General features: G+C 53.2%; 1 protein-coding gene across 1 annotated transcript in view; it reads right to left on the bottom strand.

The window, feature by feature from the left end:
* Positions 1 to 3,818: 3,818 nt before the first annotated feature.
* The window catches only part of TBATA (thymus, brain and testes associated), a 401,276-nt gene continuing 388,070 nt past the window's right edge, over positions 3,819 to 17,024 (bottom strand). Inside the window, exons 3-9 of the mRNA XM_082424561.1 lie at positions 16,716 to 16,951; positions 14,612 to 14,767; positions 13,650 to 13,729; positions 12,311 to 12,484; positions 10,272 to 10,353; positions 9,317 to 9,461; positions 3,819 to 7,719 (exon numbers count right to left, since the gene is read on the bottom strand). Coding sequence (XP_082280687.1) covers positions 9,319 to 9,461; positions 10,272 to 10,353; positions 12,311 to 12,484; positions 13,650 to 13,729; positions 14,612 to 14,767; positions 16,716 to 16,951 — 871 coding nt within the window. The 3' untranslated portion in view covers positions 3,819 to 7,719; positions 9,317 to 9,318. The remainder of the gene's footprint in view (positions 7,720 to 9,316; positions 9,462 to 10,271; positions 10,354 to 12,310; positions 12,485 to 13,649; positions 13,730 to 14,611; positions 14,768 to 16,715; positions 16,952 to 17,024) is intronic.

The raw sequence follows: 17,024 nt of genomic DNA, 5'->3' as shown, positions 1-17,024 counted from the left end.
TTGGAAAGAAGTGCTCCAGATCCAGCGTAAGCAAAACCAGAAGAAACTGACATGGTACCTATGCAACAACTCTACAGGAGAAAAGGAAGGAGTGGGACAGAGAAAGGAGAACATGCAAAAGAAAGATGACGTGCACATTTCTGGAAGAAGATACACCCAGGAACAGAAGAAAATATTAGATAAGAACTGTTTTGCATTCTCAAGAAATTAAAGACAACTTGAATTCTGAAACGAGATTGAAGTGCAGACAAGGCAATAGAATGAGTTGAAAAGGACTAAGAAAAGAAACAAGGACAAAAATAATACCACTGCAGAGTTAATGAATGTAGTAGAATAATATCAAGGGTATAGCTGACATGATAGAAACACAAGACAGTGAAATGGAAGACAGATTTGAGAAAAAAAAAATCACACAGCACGCAGAAGAAATTAAGCCAATGTGCAGTAGAGATAAACTCTAAGACCACCCTGTTAACCTGTGAGAAGGATGTACTTGTCAGCTGTTTGACCTTGGACGAATCACTTAACCTCTCTTCTGAATTTTCGTCTATAAAATTGTGCTAATATCTACCACGTGGAGTTATTATGGGGAGTTAGAATGGGGTTAAGAGAATGGGCTCTGCCCATTCAAACTGCAAGATTTGAATCCCGAATCGGTTTCCTATTGCTTATACGACCTTGAGCAAGTTACTTCTTTTTTTCCAGCTCCTTATCTGTAAAATTGTCATTAGCAGTAGTATCTACCTCATAAGGTTCCAGCGTGGATTAAACAAGTAAGAGTTGAAGGATACTTCTTGACCTAACTTTACGAATATGTGACTATTTCAGTTTATATATATTTGATATGTAAACAAAGTCAACTCATGCTCAATGGTGAAAAATGAAAGGCATTCTCATTAAATAATATTAAAATGCCCACTATCATAGTTATTAATTAACATTATTCTCTGGAAGTATTAGCTAATGCAATCAGACCAAAAAAAAATTTTTTTTAAGGCATAAATATTTGAAAGGAGGCGTGGTTTGAGACATAAAAGAGTTCTGACAAGGGCAAAATTAGAAAGCCGGAGGAAGAAGGAAAGACCTCATCTTTGTGGCTCTGGGGACAGAACTAAGGTTTGAGCAGTCAGGAAAGGTGGTGGGATCTCTGTTACCATCCTTGTCCAACCTGAATTTGGATGCCATGTCATGGGTGCTACAATGAGGGTTTGCCATGGGCTGGGAAGGGGGCTTGAGAGCTTCTGAGGGACGTCCCAACAGTGGGCTCCTAAGGTTCCAAAAGGGAGGGTACAATCTTTCCCTGCCTTTGCTGAAAATGGGTTGCCAGCCTATTCTCGTCTCACCCATCAAGTGGAGGGCGGTCAGTGGGGTGATTGTTGAGCCAGCAAACTGGGCATGGAGAAGCTGACCCCCACGTGTGTCCTTTAGCCAAGGGTCCCAAGCATGGTTCTCTCATCTTCAAACTGCTATCTGTTCTAGTCAACGTTTCCCAAGGTGTGGAAAGTGTACTCTGGTGGTACAAGTTGAACTTAGGGGGCACACGGAGGAACATTATCATTTTAAACATTTCTATTTCTATTTATTTTTGTGTGTATGAGAAACTTTTATAAATAACACCTCAAAACCATGATGCCAGGGATATTATTGCTGAGGTCAAAACTATAGTTAAGTGAAAAAAATTTAAAAAATAAATTTAAAGAAATATGAAGGAATAGTACAGGTGGTGAACAGTTGTAACATATTCATGATGGGGGTATGAGAATGGTTCAAGTTTGGGAACCAAGGGCTCTTGTCAGTGGCTCTGGAGTCTGATGAACCTGTATTCTAGTTCTGGAGCCTCTACTTACTAGCTATATGACCTTAGATTATCCAGGATCCCTTTGGTCACACGTGACATAAAAATCAACTTCTGTACACTCATGTTCCTAGCAGCATTATCCACAACAGCCAAAAAGCAAAACAACCCAAATGTTCATCGATGGATGAATGGATAAACAAAATGGAGTATATACATACAAGGGAATATTCAGCCTAAAAAAGGAAGAAAATCCTGGCACATGCTACAACATGGATGAATCTTGAGGACTCTATGGTAAGTGAAGTAAGCTAGTCACAAAATGACAAATATTGTATGATTCTACTTGTATGATGTACCTAGAACAGTCAAATCCATAGAGACAGAAAGTAGAAGGGTGGTTGCCAGGGGCTGGGGGCAGGAGGGAATGGGGAGGTATGGTTTAATGGGTATAGAGTTTCAGTTCTGCAAGATGAAAAGGGTTCTATGGATGGATGGTGGTGATGGTAGCCCAACAGTATGCATGTATTTAATATCACTGAACTGTATGCTTAACAATGGGTAAAATAGTAAGCTTTATGTTAAAAGTGCATAAAAATCAACAATTCGATTAAGAAATAATTTTATTGTCTCATATAATGGGGAAGGATGGGGAAGAATCAGGACCATCAGGTGTGACTGAGTCCACAGCTTTGTCTTTTGGAGCAATGATGACCGATGATGGCGTCATCTCAAAAGCCAACGTTCCTTCCCAGCCAAAAAAACAATCCCAAGGGTGGACTATGGTTGGCCTGGTTTGGGTCACATGCTTATCCAATCCTTCACTGTGCCCAGGAATGGGGCACTCTGGTTGGACGGAGCTAAGTTTCAGGCCCACCTGGAAGGGGGTGGGGGCATCTGGGCAAACCCAACAATGGCTTTCACAGTGCCTAAGGAGACTGGATCCCAAGGAGGACCTAGAGCCATAGGAGAGAAGATTGGAAGGGAAAATCTGTCCTCATGCTTCAGGCAGGCAGAGAAGCAGAGGGTAGTGAGAAGAGAAATTCCAGGGCCTGAGCCAAGGAAAATTTAGAAGTGACCCAGGAGTGGTCATGGGGTCCTGACACCCAGCAGAAGTCACCTTGATGCCCAAAAGGGGGCCCAGACAGGGAGTGCTGCTAAGCAGGGCACAGAAGCTCTGCAAAGCCAAGCAGAGCTTATAGGCCACAGCCCAGTAACCAGCCCGGCCTCCAACCTGCACAAGATCTGAGGTCAAGATGGCCCTGAGGTCAAGATGGCCCTGTGCAGGTGACGAGGAAGGCAGGCCCGACACCACTTGCATTTCCAGGAAGGCCAGTGATGACTCTGGCCAGTGCTTTGTGAGATGTCTGGAACCTTCCAATTCTCCTAGCTGGCTGTCCCCCTGGGGTTCAGCACTGACCCCCTTAAAACATGGAGAAAGGATGCAGGCCTGTTGAAGGACTTTAAAGAGGGCCAGGGAGTCACAGCAAACCCTGCCGAACTCCATATCTAAGAGATGGAAGAAGAGGAACCAGAAGGAAGAGAGGGTGAAGTGGCTGGAAGTGAGAGAAGGGTCCACTTCTCTGTCTGGAGACAAGTGGGACTTGGGGTGATCCTGCAAGATGGCAGCTGGCAGAAAGCAAAGGGCACTGACAGAGGAGCCCACAGCCTTGAGTTTGAATCCGCTGCTGATTGGCTGTGTAAATTTTGATGTTGCTTCTGCTCTGAGCCTTGGATTTTCCACCTATAAAACCTACTTTACGGGTGGCTGTGAGCATTGAATGAGGTCAGATCATCCCATGCAACCATAGGTTAGCCATCTGTGTTTTTGCAATATGGTAGTTTCCTCTTCCCATTTGCATAGCACATGTTTATTTCCACAGTGTTTCTATGTGCACATGATTCAACTCAGTCCCCTTATCTTTCTCCTAACAGACTGCAGAGCTGCTGAGAAAGATCTCATCTGTTCACAATCTACCCTCAAAATACACAGGTAAGAAGCCAGGCCTGAAACATCTTGTCTTTCAATGCAGTGACAATGGGTACAAAAGCCAGGCAGTGACACAAGCATTTTGCAGGGAGTTGCAAAAGGAAACACGAGATGGAGAAAGCAAAATAAATAGATTTGAAGGATGGGCTAAGAAACTTAAAAGAGAGGTATGCTCCAGAGAATAAGAAAAGTATGAAAATCTGCAGGGGCAGATATTAATCTCATGGCAATTTTTCCTGAAAAATTAGAGGAGGGGTAGAAGGATTACCTAAGGACCCAGGGCTTTTGTGCCAAGAAGTATGATATATTTTGGAAACAGATAGCTTTTAGCATTTTTCACTGTCTGGATTTCAAAAAATTACTCATAATGGAGTAGGGATATACTCTTGTAACCACAACTGCCAAGGGGCAAGGACCCTATTCCATGAACAGTCCTTCTGTTCAGCCCAGCCCCTAAATGAGGTTAGACAGGGCAAGGTGGAGCTGGAGGGTTTGGGAACAGAGGCTGGAGGAGCTGAACTGCTGCATCGATTAAAAAAGTAAATGTACGAGGACACTCTGAGACATGCTACAACATGGATGAGCCTTGAGGACGTCATGCTAAGTGACGTAAGCCAGATACAGAAGGATAATGCGTAAGACTATATGATTCCACTAATATGGTGGACCTAGAGTTGTCAGATTCAGAGACAGAAAGTGGAATGCCAGCGACTGGGAAGAGGGGGGAATGGGAAATTATTAATGAGTGTCAGAGTTTCAGCTTTGCAAAATGAAAAGAGTTCTGGAGATGCATGGTGGTAATAGTTGCACACAATGTGAATGTAGTTAATGACACTGATGTGTACACTTCAAAGTGGTTTAAATGGTTAGTTTTGTGTTATGTATATTTTATAAGAAAACAATTGGAAAAAATAAAAATAGTGTGGGCTTTCTGGGGGCAAACTGGTGGTAGGGTTGAGGACAGGGCAGGAGAAATTCAGTGAGATGGCAAGGGGCATAGGTTTTTGTTTGGTTTTTTTGACCGCAACATGTGGCATGCGGGGTCTTAGTTCCCTGACCAGGGATCTAACCTGTGCCCCCTGCAGTGGAAGCGCGGAGCCCTAACCACTGGACCGCCAGGGAATTCCCAGGGCATAGTTGTTGTTGTTGTTGTTGTTGTTTTATAAATTTATTTATTTAATTTATTTATTTTTGGCTGTGTTGGGTCTTCGTTGTTGCGCGCGGGCTTTCTCTAGTTGCGGCGAGCGGGGGCTACTCTTCGTTGCGGTGCGCGGGCTTCTCATTGCAGTGGCTTCTCTCGTTGCGGAGCATGGGCTCTAGGCACGTGGGCTTCAGTAGTTGTGGTACGTGGGCTCAGTAGTTGTGGCTCATGGGCTCTAGAGCACAGGCTCAGTAGTTGTGGCACACGAGCTTAGTTGCTCCGCGGCATGTGGGATCTTCCTGGACCAGGGATCGAACCCGTGTCCCCTGCATTGGCAGGTGGATTCTCAACCACTGCGCCACCGGGGAAGCCCCAGGGCATAGTTGTTATATGTGATGCTGCCACCAGGGAAACATCCCCAGTGGAAGAGTGGCCAAGAACTTTTAAAAACAAGGTGATCTAATATTGACCATGAAGCTGTTTGCTGGGTTCACAGCAAATCCCCATCCAGCCCCTGATCTTGACTGAAGACTGCCGTGCACAAGTTTTGTGTGAATGGGGTCATATGAATTGACGTGGGGGAATGGGGGCAGTGCTGGAAGTATAGAATGGAGCCACAATCCGTGGACTGAACTAAGTCAATAGAAGTAGGAGCTCAGAGCCATAGGTGACCATGAAATTGTAAATACTCAATGCCGACCTCCCCATCCCATCCCAAGCAATTTGCAGAAATCTCAAGGAACCCATTGGACTTCCCAGAGGGTCAAAGCCGTCTTCTCTATATCTTAAAGGATAGAGACACCCCAGCTGCATCTGGGTCACATTTGTATAATGTCCCTTTCCTTCTTGATCTTGCCAAGCACCATTTTCCTAACCGTATGCTCTTCAGGAATGTAACCACAACTTGCGGTGAGGGTTGCTGTTCGCGAGGCAGCAGAGTGCAGCAGATAGGAGCAGGGATTCTAGATCCAGACATGTTGCATTTGGATCCTGGTCGTCACTTACTGTGCGGCCTTGGACAAGCTCATTCACCTTTCTGAGCCTCACTCAGTTTATTCATCTATAAAATGGGAGTGATTCTCTACCTCATAGAGCTTTGGGGAACATCAAACATAGTACCATATATAAAACATGTACAGCAATTCACATAGTGTTCTGTGTGAATTAGCTAGTACCTAAGTCCTGCCTCAGTGCCTGGTAGGAACTCAGTAATTGGTACGGATCGGTATTGTAAAGTGGCGAGTTCCCAACCTCTGCTCTAATCTGCCCAGAACCCTGTGCGACTTGGCTCAGGGATGAGCAGAGCCCCAGCTACGACCTGCCCTTCAGTTCTCTGGAACCTAACAGAACCAGGGAAGCCCCACGTGGGGAGGCTTTCTCCAAGGGAGTCGGGATGGTTTGGTACAGCTCATTCCCCCTCCTGGAGCAAACTACCCAAGCACAGACCTCCTGGTAGGAGAGCGGAACTGTCCTCTTAAGGGGAAGACAGTATTTTAATAGGCTCCACGTGATAGGAAAACCGGTATTGCTGTTGAGGAGGTGCGGGCTGAATCTTTGAACTCAGGGACTCTTCTTGAGCAAGGTGGGCAAAGTGGTGCGGACTCCTCAGCCCTCTGCCTTTGGCTTTGCCGCCTTCTCTTCTGGGATCTGGCTGGAGTGCACGTGAAGAACTTGTGATTTCCCGATGTTCTCTGGGAGCGGGGGGGAACATAGCAGGCAGGAGAGCGTGAGGGGCCAGGCCCCTACCTGGGAGCTGCCCAGGAGATCTGGGGAGACCCCTTCTCCCCGCCAGGCCCTGGTGGATGTGTGCGTGCCTGGGTCAGGCCAGGCTTCCGCTCGGGCTCTCCTGGCAACCTGGGAGGGGTTGACTCCCTTCCCCCAGCCTCACCACCCTCTTCTACATCCAGGTCACAGATGTCTGAGCAGTACCTACTCTGTGTCAGACACGCTGCCCGGCACACAGGACCCTTTACAGTCTAGTGGGGCAGAACAGTGTACATCGAGAATACCTGTCCTCTCCTCTCCCCTCCAACCTTCCTTCCCCTCCCCCCGCCTCTGGTCTAAGGTACCCCCTCCTCCCTGGTCTCCCTCATCCCCTCTGGAACCCCACAGTCCATTCTCTACACAGCAGCCAGAGGGGTCCCACCACACCCTGCTGATAACCCTCCAGTGAACCCCACGCTCTCTTTATGAGACCACATGCCTGGCCTTTCCCACAGGCCGGCTCTGCCCACTGATCTCATTTCTTACCGCCGTCCCCAACCCACGAGGCTCCGGCCACCCTGGCCTGCCTGCCCTTTCACCAACACAGCTGGCAGGTGGAAGCCCTGCTCGCAGGCTCTCCCTTGACCCAGAGAGGGCTGGATCCTTCCTGCCTTTCGGCTCAAGGGGCCCTCTCCCCAGCCTGCCTGTCCTCCTGATTCTGCCATCGCCCTGTCATTTTCCTTAGGGCACCCATCTGCCTCAGGTTTCTTTGTGGTCTGCACTCCTCTGCCTAGGATGAAGCTCCACGGCAGCAGGAACTCGTCTCCGAATTCTCCCCCGGTGACCCCAGAAGCTAGCGCTACTAGCTTACTAATTAAGTATCTGGTGAACGAATGAGTGGATGGATGGATGGATGGATGAAATGAGCCGCTTCTTTGGGCAGGGCCCCATCTCCAGGGGGTCCTTGTATCCCCTGAGGAATCTAGCCATGGTGGGCCTCTGTGAGCCCCCAGTGACCTGCTATGTGGACTCTTACCTGGTTTTTCGCTTTTTGATAGAGGTGGTGTCTTCATCTTCTTCAGGGATTGGCTAAAACCAACACAAGGAGAGGCTGGGAAGGTCAGGCTGGAGCCGTGCAGCCAGCCGAGTGGCAGGGTGGGCAGGGAGGTGGGGAAGGTGCCCCAGGGAGAGGCAAGAGCCACCCCTCCTGAGAGCCAGCAGGTGTCTGTCCAGGGATGGCCCCACCCCAAGCAGGACCCCAACAACTGTGACTCCATCGCCCGCTGTGGCCACAGGGAACCAAGGCCCTTCTGTAGGGAGCTGTAGGGAGGCCACTGCACCTGCCCTCCCTTGGCCTGCTGCTTCCCTGCAGACGGGAAGCCTTCCTGTGTGAGTGGAGAAGACAGAAACCCTGCTTCCCTAATGAAATACTGATGAGCATGGATAACATTCATATCTTGTATTGGCTTTGCACTCAGCAAGCCTTTTGATGCACCCGATGTAATTTTTCCTCCCTATGATTCCGGGAGAGGGGGTTTTGAGAAGGTGAAACAGAGGCTCACAGATGGCAGGTGGCTTGCCTAAGGTCACAGTGAAGCTGCCTTACCACTGTGCCAGCCCTGGTCTCAAAGTGGAAAAGAAAACCGAGTCCAGGGCCAGAGCAAAGCACCCACACCTTCAGCACATCCAAGCCAGCACAGCATGCCGCCCCCTTCTCACCAATCCGCCCACCCGCGCTCCAGCCACTCCCAGATTTAACATTCCCTAACGCTTCCCATTTCTGACTTCCACTCCTGACTTTCCCCACCCTCTCATTTGCTTGTTCAAATCCTATCCATCCCAGCAGTGTCCCCAGGCACTTTCAGACATACTTAGGGCTGTTGGAAATACACATCTCCGTGTTCACCCCCATCCTACTGAGTGACAATCTCTAGGCATCTGCCTTTTCAATAAGCTCCCTGGTGAATCTGAGCGCTGCTGGGCTTGGAAGTCAGATAAGCCTAAATTTGAACCCCAGCTTTTCTGCTGCCCAGCTGCGTGATTTTGGGCTGTCATTCAACTGTTCCTGAGCCTCAGTTTTCTCATCTGTAAAATGGAGGTAATACTGCCTCCGTGGGCGGCTGTATGGACTAGAAATGTGTTAAACACCCAGCGGTGTCAGGCAAACATAGTGGGCACTCAGGATTGCTGGTCCCATGGCTGACACTCAGGCCCCACTGCCCTGCTGTGTGTGGACTTCCCTCATCTTCCCTTTCCCCAGCTCATCATTAATCCTTCTCTCCAGCCATCCAGAGGACTTAATACCGGACTTAATACTTAAAGGTACTTCTGCCTGCCTTGTGTCACCGTTCCTTCTCTGCTTGTGTCCTCCCAAAGACCAAGAGCTCCTGGAGAGCTAGATGTGGCTTACCCAGCCCTGTCTTGCGACAACTGACACAGGTCACCCCCTTAGCATCCCCACAGCTGGCCCCTGGAGTCTGGTCTGGCAGAGTAAGCTTTCAAGCCGCATAGGTAGGACTGGGGGGGTCTGGGGGAGAGCATGGGCCTCTTCCTCCAGGACAGGCTTAGGCAGCCCAGGCTCTGGCCAGCACTGGGCTCCCTCCTCTGGCCTCCACTGGCCTCACCTGGGAGGACAGGTGGCTGAATGTTAGGGAGGAGAGGGGCAGCTGAGGGGTGCGAAGCCCACCTTTAGGGTAGCTGTTGCCTCTCTTGAAGTGGTTCTTGAATTTCCTGGAGCTGGTTCAGGAGTTTTTCTGCTGGGATGGAGACTAGGGGCTGGGGAAGGAGCTGAGCCACTGCTGTCTGCAGGAGGCCTAGTGCCATGTCTTTCTCTGTAAGCACAGGCGGGGGAGAATCCTCAGGGGCAAGACCTCGGCCCCCATCCTGCCGCTTGGTGGGACAGGCAGGGAGCAGGGCCTCCAGCTCTTCTGCCCAATGGGCCCAGATGGCTCTCTCTAACCATCTCACGTTCTGTCCTCGGGGGCCCATGGGGAAGGCCACACTTCTCTGGCCCCTGTGTGTGCAGCGTGCCTCGGCCCTCCACACCTCTCTCGAGTGTACCTGGTTCTTGGTCCACCTGCCACCACACCCCCTGGCCCCCTGGGAAGCCTGCTGGGGACCCGCCCTCCTCCCCCTCCTCCTCCTCCACTCTCCCGTCCAATTGGCTCTCTGGCTCTCATCACTCCTCTCCCTCCCCCTTAGATACCCCCTCCACCTACCTCCCCAGTGAGTATGTGTACGTCCATTTACGTGTTCACGTGCACATGTGTGTGTGCTCTTATGTACGAGCATTTGCACCTCTGTGCATGTGCGTTTCCCACAGTGGTGGATTAAAGGCTGTGTCTGCTACGTATGGTCTTTGAATGTCTCCCTCCCAGGGGCCGAGGCCTGCGGTCAGTGTGGAGGAGGGGGTCCCCGCTAAGGAGCAGGGTCGTGGAAACCCTGCTGAGGAATGTGGAGGAGGGAGCAGTGACGTTGTCTAGCTGGAAGAGATTAGTTTGGGGCTCCAAAAAGGAGGAGAGGCCCCCGTGTAAGGCCCTGGGGTGGGAGCCGAGTGACATCTGAGTCCTGCAGAAACAGCGGACACAGCCCTCAGCGGTCTCCACTCAGGCGAGGTTCTGGGCCCGGGACTGTGTCCTCACCCTTGGGGGGCGCGTAGAGTAGCCAGAACTGGATAGCATTCAAGGAGTCTGTTTGCAGGATTTGCGAAAGCAGCTCCAGGATCTGTGGGCAGGAGGACAGGCGTGGGTCAGCGTGGCCGGACGGCATGTTGTAGCGGGCTGCACAGCTGCCTCCCCCGCGAAGTGGTCTCCCAGAGCCCTTGCTTGGCTAGACGGGTCCCCACGATGGTCCCTGCCTCCCCTCCGCATGGGACTTTACACTTTGTAGAAAGCTTTCTCTGCCTGCAGCCCTGGAGGAAGATTCTTAACCTCCCTACCGGGCAGATGAGGCATCTGAGGCCTCGAGAGAGGAGGACACCTCGCTGAGCTGTTGTGGCAGAACGAAGCCTCAGAATCAGACACTTGGACCCCTCATCCCTGAGCCCGACTTGGGCTGGTTGTACCCCAAAGTCCCTCACTGGGAAGGCAAGGTCAGAGCTGGCCCATCAGTTCCTCAGAGACGCACCGAGTCCCGAATGCTTGGGTCCTTGGTGTGGGGATTTCAGGGACCCCATGGGCCTCCCCTCCCTGAAGTTCCCAAGTTCAGAGATTGGAGATGTTAGCAAAGAGGTGGGGTGATCCCCGTGGGCGGCCTGAGGGCCGGAGTCAGCTGGTTCTGTGCCCTGCTCGGCCGGGGGCTCCTTTCCGCCCAGAGCCGTGCGCTCTTCGCTCCCAGCCGCCTTCTCAGCCTCTGGCATCTTTGCTACTTCGCGGCCCTTTCCCCGCGGCGTCCTCCAGTCAGGGATCATCGGCAAGAGATCCAGCTCTGTCTTAGAAGGGCTGTGGGGGCTCCCTAGGCCAGGCTGCTGCTGGCGGCTGTGCCTATGTGGAGCTGGGGCCCACGGGGGGAGGCGGAGCCCCCGGAGTCCTAGGAAAGTGGGGTTCCCTCAGCGCTTGGTGGTCAGTCTCCCCAGGACCCGAGGGGCGCTGTCAGTGCCCAGCAGGTCTGCGTCATCCCTGGCAGAGCGGGAGCTGGTCCGGGCCTCTCCCCAGGCCTGCGACTGCTCGGCTGCCCACCCTCACCCCTGGATACCTGCGCCCTGAGGTGACCCCCGCCCCCATCTGCCCGGGGTCCCTCTCCATTCTCCGCATCCAACTTACCTGCCCTGTGCCCCCTCCCCACAGGACCCGAGAACCTACTTCCAGGGAAGGTGAGGCCGCCCTACGGTGGAGAAAGCACTGCGTTCTAGCCCCTGCCATGCTGCTCCCTCTCCGGGGACCTGGGCCATGGGCTGTCACCCGGCAGGGCCTCAGCCTCCCCATCTGTGGAATGGGGCCCTGTCTGCTCTATCTATTCCCTGAACTGTCTGTCGTAAGGCTCCAAGGGGACTGCGTGCTTTAAAGCACTGGTCACAGGGAAGGTGTCAGGATGCTGTCATGGTCTGGCCTCTCCTGGAGAACATGTGCGCCTTTGAACAGAGACTCTCACTGCCTCGCCCACCAGCACGACTCTCGCGTGCCTCTCAGGCCCCCATGGGACACTCGAACACGGAGGAGGGGGCTTTATGCTTCGCTGCAGCACAGACCAGATGGCTCCAGGGTGTGGGGAGGTGGCTGCGACCAGCCTTGCAGGCTGCGGGGGGCAGCAGGCTGGGCGTGGTGAGGACACGCCAGGCAGGGCCTCCACCTCCAGGCTTCTCGTTCCACCGCCGTGGCTCCCTTCACTAACACGTCAGGTGCCACAGCTGGACCAGACCTTGTGACAACGTGTCCGTGCTCCCAGTTTGGCTAAATCATGGAACTAAGGTCCCGAGAGGGAAAAGGACTTAGAGAGGGAAAGGCTCACACAGAAAGCTAGAGGCAGCTGGGGATTGGAATCCAGGCTCCTGACTCCCAGGTCTGGGGTTTTCGAGCCTTATGGTCTCAGGCGCAAGGCTCCCTGGGAGAAGCCAGGCTTGAAAGCAGTTTGCAAGGGTCCTAGTTGGATCCCTGTGAGCCTGGGAGCAGGTACCACCGTGTTCTCTGCCCTCAGACTAGGGCCTCTGTAGGGTCCACAGCCCCCAACCTTCCCAGCGCCTCACCAGCAACTCCTGATCCTGCAGGATGAAGGTCTGGTCTCCTCCATCTCTGCTCGCAGGGCGGTTTCGTGCGCCCTGGCGGGAGTGGCGGCGGGCCGTGGCCCGGGTGGGAGCAGGGATGAGCCTCCCGGTCTCTGCTGAGTACTTTGCCCCCTGCTCCCGCTGAGGCTCCTGCTTCTGCTGGGAAGAAAGCGGCCAGAGACTCTAGGCAGAGAGAGAGAAAGAGGAGAAAGCAGAGGGGACAAGGGGGAAAAGAAGAGGAGGAGGCCAGGGACCCAGGAGATCAACCAGGCCAGCCCGACCCTGTCCTAGACCCCTCCTGCCAGTGGGGCGGCCCTTCCATTATAGCTATTGCTCTTCCTGCTGGAATTTCATTGAATGTTGGCTGCCCCCCTGTGGTTCTCGGGCGGTCCTTGTACTTCTTCCTGGGTAGGCCTTCCCCATGCCCTTCCGCCCAGCCCATCAGAGATTTGAAAACAGTATCCTGCCTTGGTGTAGGATACTGTCCCCCACAGCTTGCCATCCTTTCTTTGCCCTGGGAAACCTTCCTGAGCCAGGCCTGTGGGCACAAGGCCTAGGACCTCCTGTCCCTAGAACTCCAGTTAAGACTGGTAGTATCCTTCTCCCCATTTTAAAGATAAGAAAACTGAGACCCAGACAGCTTAGCTGAGTTGCCCTGAGTGTCACAGCGAGTTAGCTGCAGAGCAGGGACGAGAACTCTGTTGCCCAAGACGAGGGCAGGACCAGACTCAGCCACAAAGAGCTGGGCCTGTCCTAGGACCAATTTCAACCACTTTCAAGCTGCCTCCCACTTCTCCTTACTGGTTTATCAGCAAATAGCACCCAGGAGGCCACCCCCGTTCTGTCTGAAATTCTTCAGGGATTTTCCACCCCTTCTCAGATTAGACACGAAACTAAGTTCAGAAATGAGAAGCAAGCTGATCTTGCCTACGTCCAAAGTCAGCCCTTCTCCCACCTTCTCCCTCACTGCTGCCCACTTGTACCCTGTTCTTCAGCCCTCTGGTCTCTAAGGATGCCCTGCATTTTCCAGCTTGTGAGCCTTTATGCTGTACGCCTCCCCTAGGTACGCATCTCCCCATCCGCTTCTAAACTATGAGCCCTTCTTGGATTTCTCCACCTGGTACGTTCTGTCCTCTGAACCCTCACTGGGACCCTCTCCCTTGGGTTGAATTCATGGGCCCCTTCCCCTGTGCCAACAGTAGCGCCTCTCAGGAAGGCTCGCTCTGTGCTGATCTGCTGGAAGCCACGTGGGAGGGATTTAGTTACAAAGGAGCGAGTCCATTTCATCTCTTCTCAGACATCTGCTTTGTTCTGCACCCACCTCCTTGCTCTTCAGCTTATTCTCCTTGGTGAAGATGGCCACCCGGGAAGCCAGGTCTTTCAACTCCTTCTTCCAGGCCTCTGGAAGGAGGGGGCAAGATCCAGCCAACTGATATCTGGGGCTCTCCTCCTTGCCCTCCCTGTACACTGGGTGTGAGGAGGACTGTAGCTGGAAGGGCCTCCTCTCCTCCCCGTCTTCCTGCCCTGCATCTTAAAGGGAGGGGTAGTTTCACAGGGGAGGTGGTACCCTTGAGGGAAGGAGTAGGAATCACACCGCTGGTGGGTTGGTGGGTATGGTGGCTACTGATATTGATGTCCTAGCCTGTGGCTTTACTGGGAGATGCTGGAGAACGTTCGGCTACATGTACCAAGATGTTTGTGATTTAGTCTAGCTTTGCATCTGTTAGGAGCCCAAAGCCAGGACAGAGATTCAGTCGATATGCTGTGGCAGTTACTAAATACTGAGTGACTCCTGGCGAGGTTGGTAACGAGCACTGCAGCAAGCCTTCCGAGCCCCTCTGCCCCTTCCCCAGGATCCTCCCCGCCCTTAAGGGAAAGGGTAAGGCTTGGCAGAGCAGAGGCCTCTGAAATGCTGCCCTCCCCCTCCGCCCCCCAACACACTGTCTATGGCTGATTGTTCTGATTGGCTGGTGCCTGAGCACACAGGTTACGAAATACAGTTATTTCCAATACTGTTCCTGGCTAGAGCTGTAAGTCACGCGACTGTTGCCCAAATCGGCTTGTCCTCTGCTTGTTATGACTCCTCAGACACGTCAAAGCCAAGCAGGGGTGCATTTCTGAGGACCTGGGGTTGGGGAATAATGCAAATGCAGCTGCCCGTGGAAATAAGGAAAACAGTGGGGTTCCCCACCAGACCCCACTGACCTAAGAGCAATGGCCCTTTCCTTCTTGCCAGGCACAGGTATAACCCCAAGGTAGAGGGGCTGTGGCCCAAGTACCCACCAGAAGAAAGCCAGGGATCCCGATTGGACTGCGGGTCTCCAATGGGGACCGAGATGGTGGGCATCCCGATCAGAGAGCGGGGTAAGAGTGTGGCTTGAGGTGAGGCGGCCAGAGAGAACTCGTCCCGGACAACACAGACAGGCTTCCCGGTGAGATCTGTGAAGGGTTAGAGGCTGTGGGAAGGGGGGCCTGAGTGGACCCCAAGAACTCCGGGGGGCTGGGAGGAGGCTGGTGAGCAGGGGGGAGCACTTGGCCCACTTCTTCCAGTAACCACAAGCCCAGAGATGGCGAGAGCTGGGAGGGCCTCTGTAACCACTGAGACCTTACCCCTGGGGACACTTAGAACGGCAGCGAAAGGATGTGCTCAGGGTCACGCAGTGAGTCAGGCAGAGGTAAGACAGGAACCGGGGCTTCCTGAGACCCTAGTCCTGGGGTCCTTTCGGTGTTCTGTGACAGGGCAGTGAAGTGCAGGTGTGAGCACACAGAGTCAGGCAGCTTAAAGAAGAGGATGTGGGGACGGGGGTCATTAAGCCACAGTGTGTGACGAGAGGGGCCTGGGCTCAAATCACAGGGAGCGAGACCCTCTGGATAAAACTTCATGCCATCTGTCAGGCTTGCAGGGCTGAGTGCACGGCAGCCTGGAGGTGGTAGGAGACATTTACACGTGAGGACCCTCCGGTCTAAGGTTTGTGTGATGTTATAGCATCATTAGTTAAGGTTTGGGGAACAGCCTGGTTAGGACTTACCGTGGGTTCTCACTCCATCTTCCCGAACACTTGCCTTTGGTGCCAGGACCCCACACTCTCCTGGGTCCTCCTAGCTCACCAGCCGCTCCGCTACTGCTTCCTCTTCCTCTCCTCAACCCCTTAGCCTTGGGGTCCCCAGGTTCATGCCAGGTTCTCCTCCCCCGCATCTACATGGTCCCCTGATGATCCCATCCAGCAGGCCACTTCAAATACCACCCCCATCTGAGTGGCTCTCACGTTGGCATCTCTGCCCCAAATGGACCTGACTGCCTACTCGATACCTCCCCTCGGACTTCTAAGAGGCATTGCGCATGTTGCATCTCCCACGTCCCAGACCAAACCCCCGACCCTCCCCATCCTCCACTGGCCCCTTCTGTGGGCTCCTCTGTCTCAGCCAGTGCAACTCCAGTTTTCCAGTTACTCAGGCCAAACACCTGGGAGTCAGGCTGCCTCCTCTCCCCTCTCGTACTCTGTTTTGAATCGATCGGCAAATCCCGTTGGCCTTACCTTCTGTATATCTCTAGAGCAGGGCCACTAACTCCGCCACTGCTACCTCCCTGGTCCAAGCCACCATCCATTCAAAAGCCAGTAGATCCCTTCTGCTACCTCTTTGCTCTCAACCTTCCAGTGGCTCCTATCTGACCCAGTGAGATGGCTTAAGGGTGACCACGGTGAGCTCCAAGGCTCACGCGATGTGGGCCCGGCTGCCTCTCTGATGAATCTCCTTTCTCCCCCCTCCTGACTCTGCTCCAGCCTCACTGACCTCCTTGCTGTTCCTCCAACAGAGCCAGGATGCTCTCGCCTCAGGGCCTCTGTCCTTGCTGTTCCCTCTGCCTGGGACACTCTTCCCCCTGAGATCCACATGGGTCATGCCCTGTCTTCCTTTATTCTTTGCTCAGATGTCATGCTGTTGGTCAGGCCTCCCCCTATAGCCTTGGCACTTACCACATCTGACACCTTATCTATTTCCTATTCTTCCCCACCAAAGAGTCGGCTCCGTGAGGGCAGGGACTGTCTGTCTCGCTCACTATCATAACCCCAGGACCTAAAAAACTGCTTGACCCATAGTTCACACTCATTAGATATTTGATGGATGAATAGCTGAGTGGATGAAATGGCCTGAGTTAGAGAAGAGAGTGCAGCTCTGCAGGAGAACCTTCATCCCTTTCTCTGATTTGTAAAATGGGAGAATCGGCAATGATGTAAATCCTGTAGGGCTAGGCAGTCTGCCCTCGGACCCCCGCACCCTGCCCCTGCCTCAGGTCGGTCTTCGGCCAAGCGCGGGCTGGGTCCTCCCTTTCCAGCACGCCCTCCCCTGTCCCCACCTCCGGTCAGGCTCTGGCCTGCCCCAGCCCTACCTTGGATGTGGGTCACGTGCTGGGGATGGGGGTGGTGCCGGGAGAAGAAGGAGTGGTGGCTGAGGTGGCCGAAGCGGTGGGCACCGGGAGTTTGGGGCTTGGAGGTCCTCAGTGCCTCTCGGATCAGCTCGAAATCCACGATCCCTGGGATCATCAGTTCTTTCTGTGGCCCGCCGTCCGTGTGGCTCCTTGGCCTGCACCCTGACTTCTTCTCAGGTTTTGGCTCAGCCCTCGGACTGAAGGAGAGGGTCAGGGAGAAGCAAATGGAACCCCCTGGCAGCGGTGCCCACCTGAGCTTATTAGAATCCA

This window comes from Balaenoptera physalus (assembly GCF_965194825.1).
Source record: "Balaenoptera physalus genome assembly, chromosome: 14".
In the NCBI taxonomy this organism is placed as follows: Eukaryota; Metazoa; Chordata; class Mammalia; order Artiodactyla; family Balaenopteridae; genus Balaenoptera; species Balaenoptera physalus.
The sequence above is the reverse complement of the archived record's forward strand: the minus strand, read 5'-3'. Positions and strand labels throughout refer to the sequence as shown.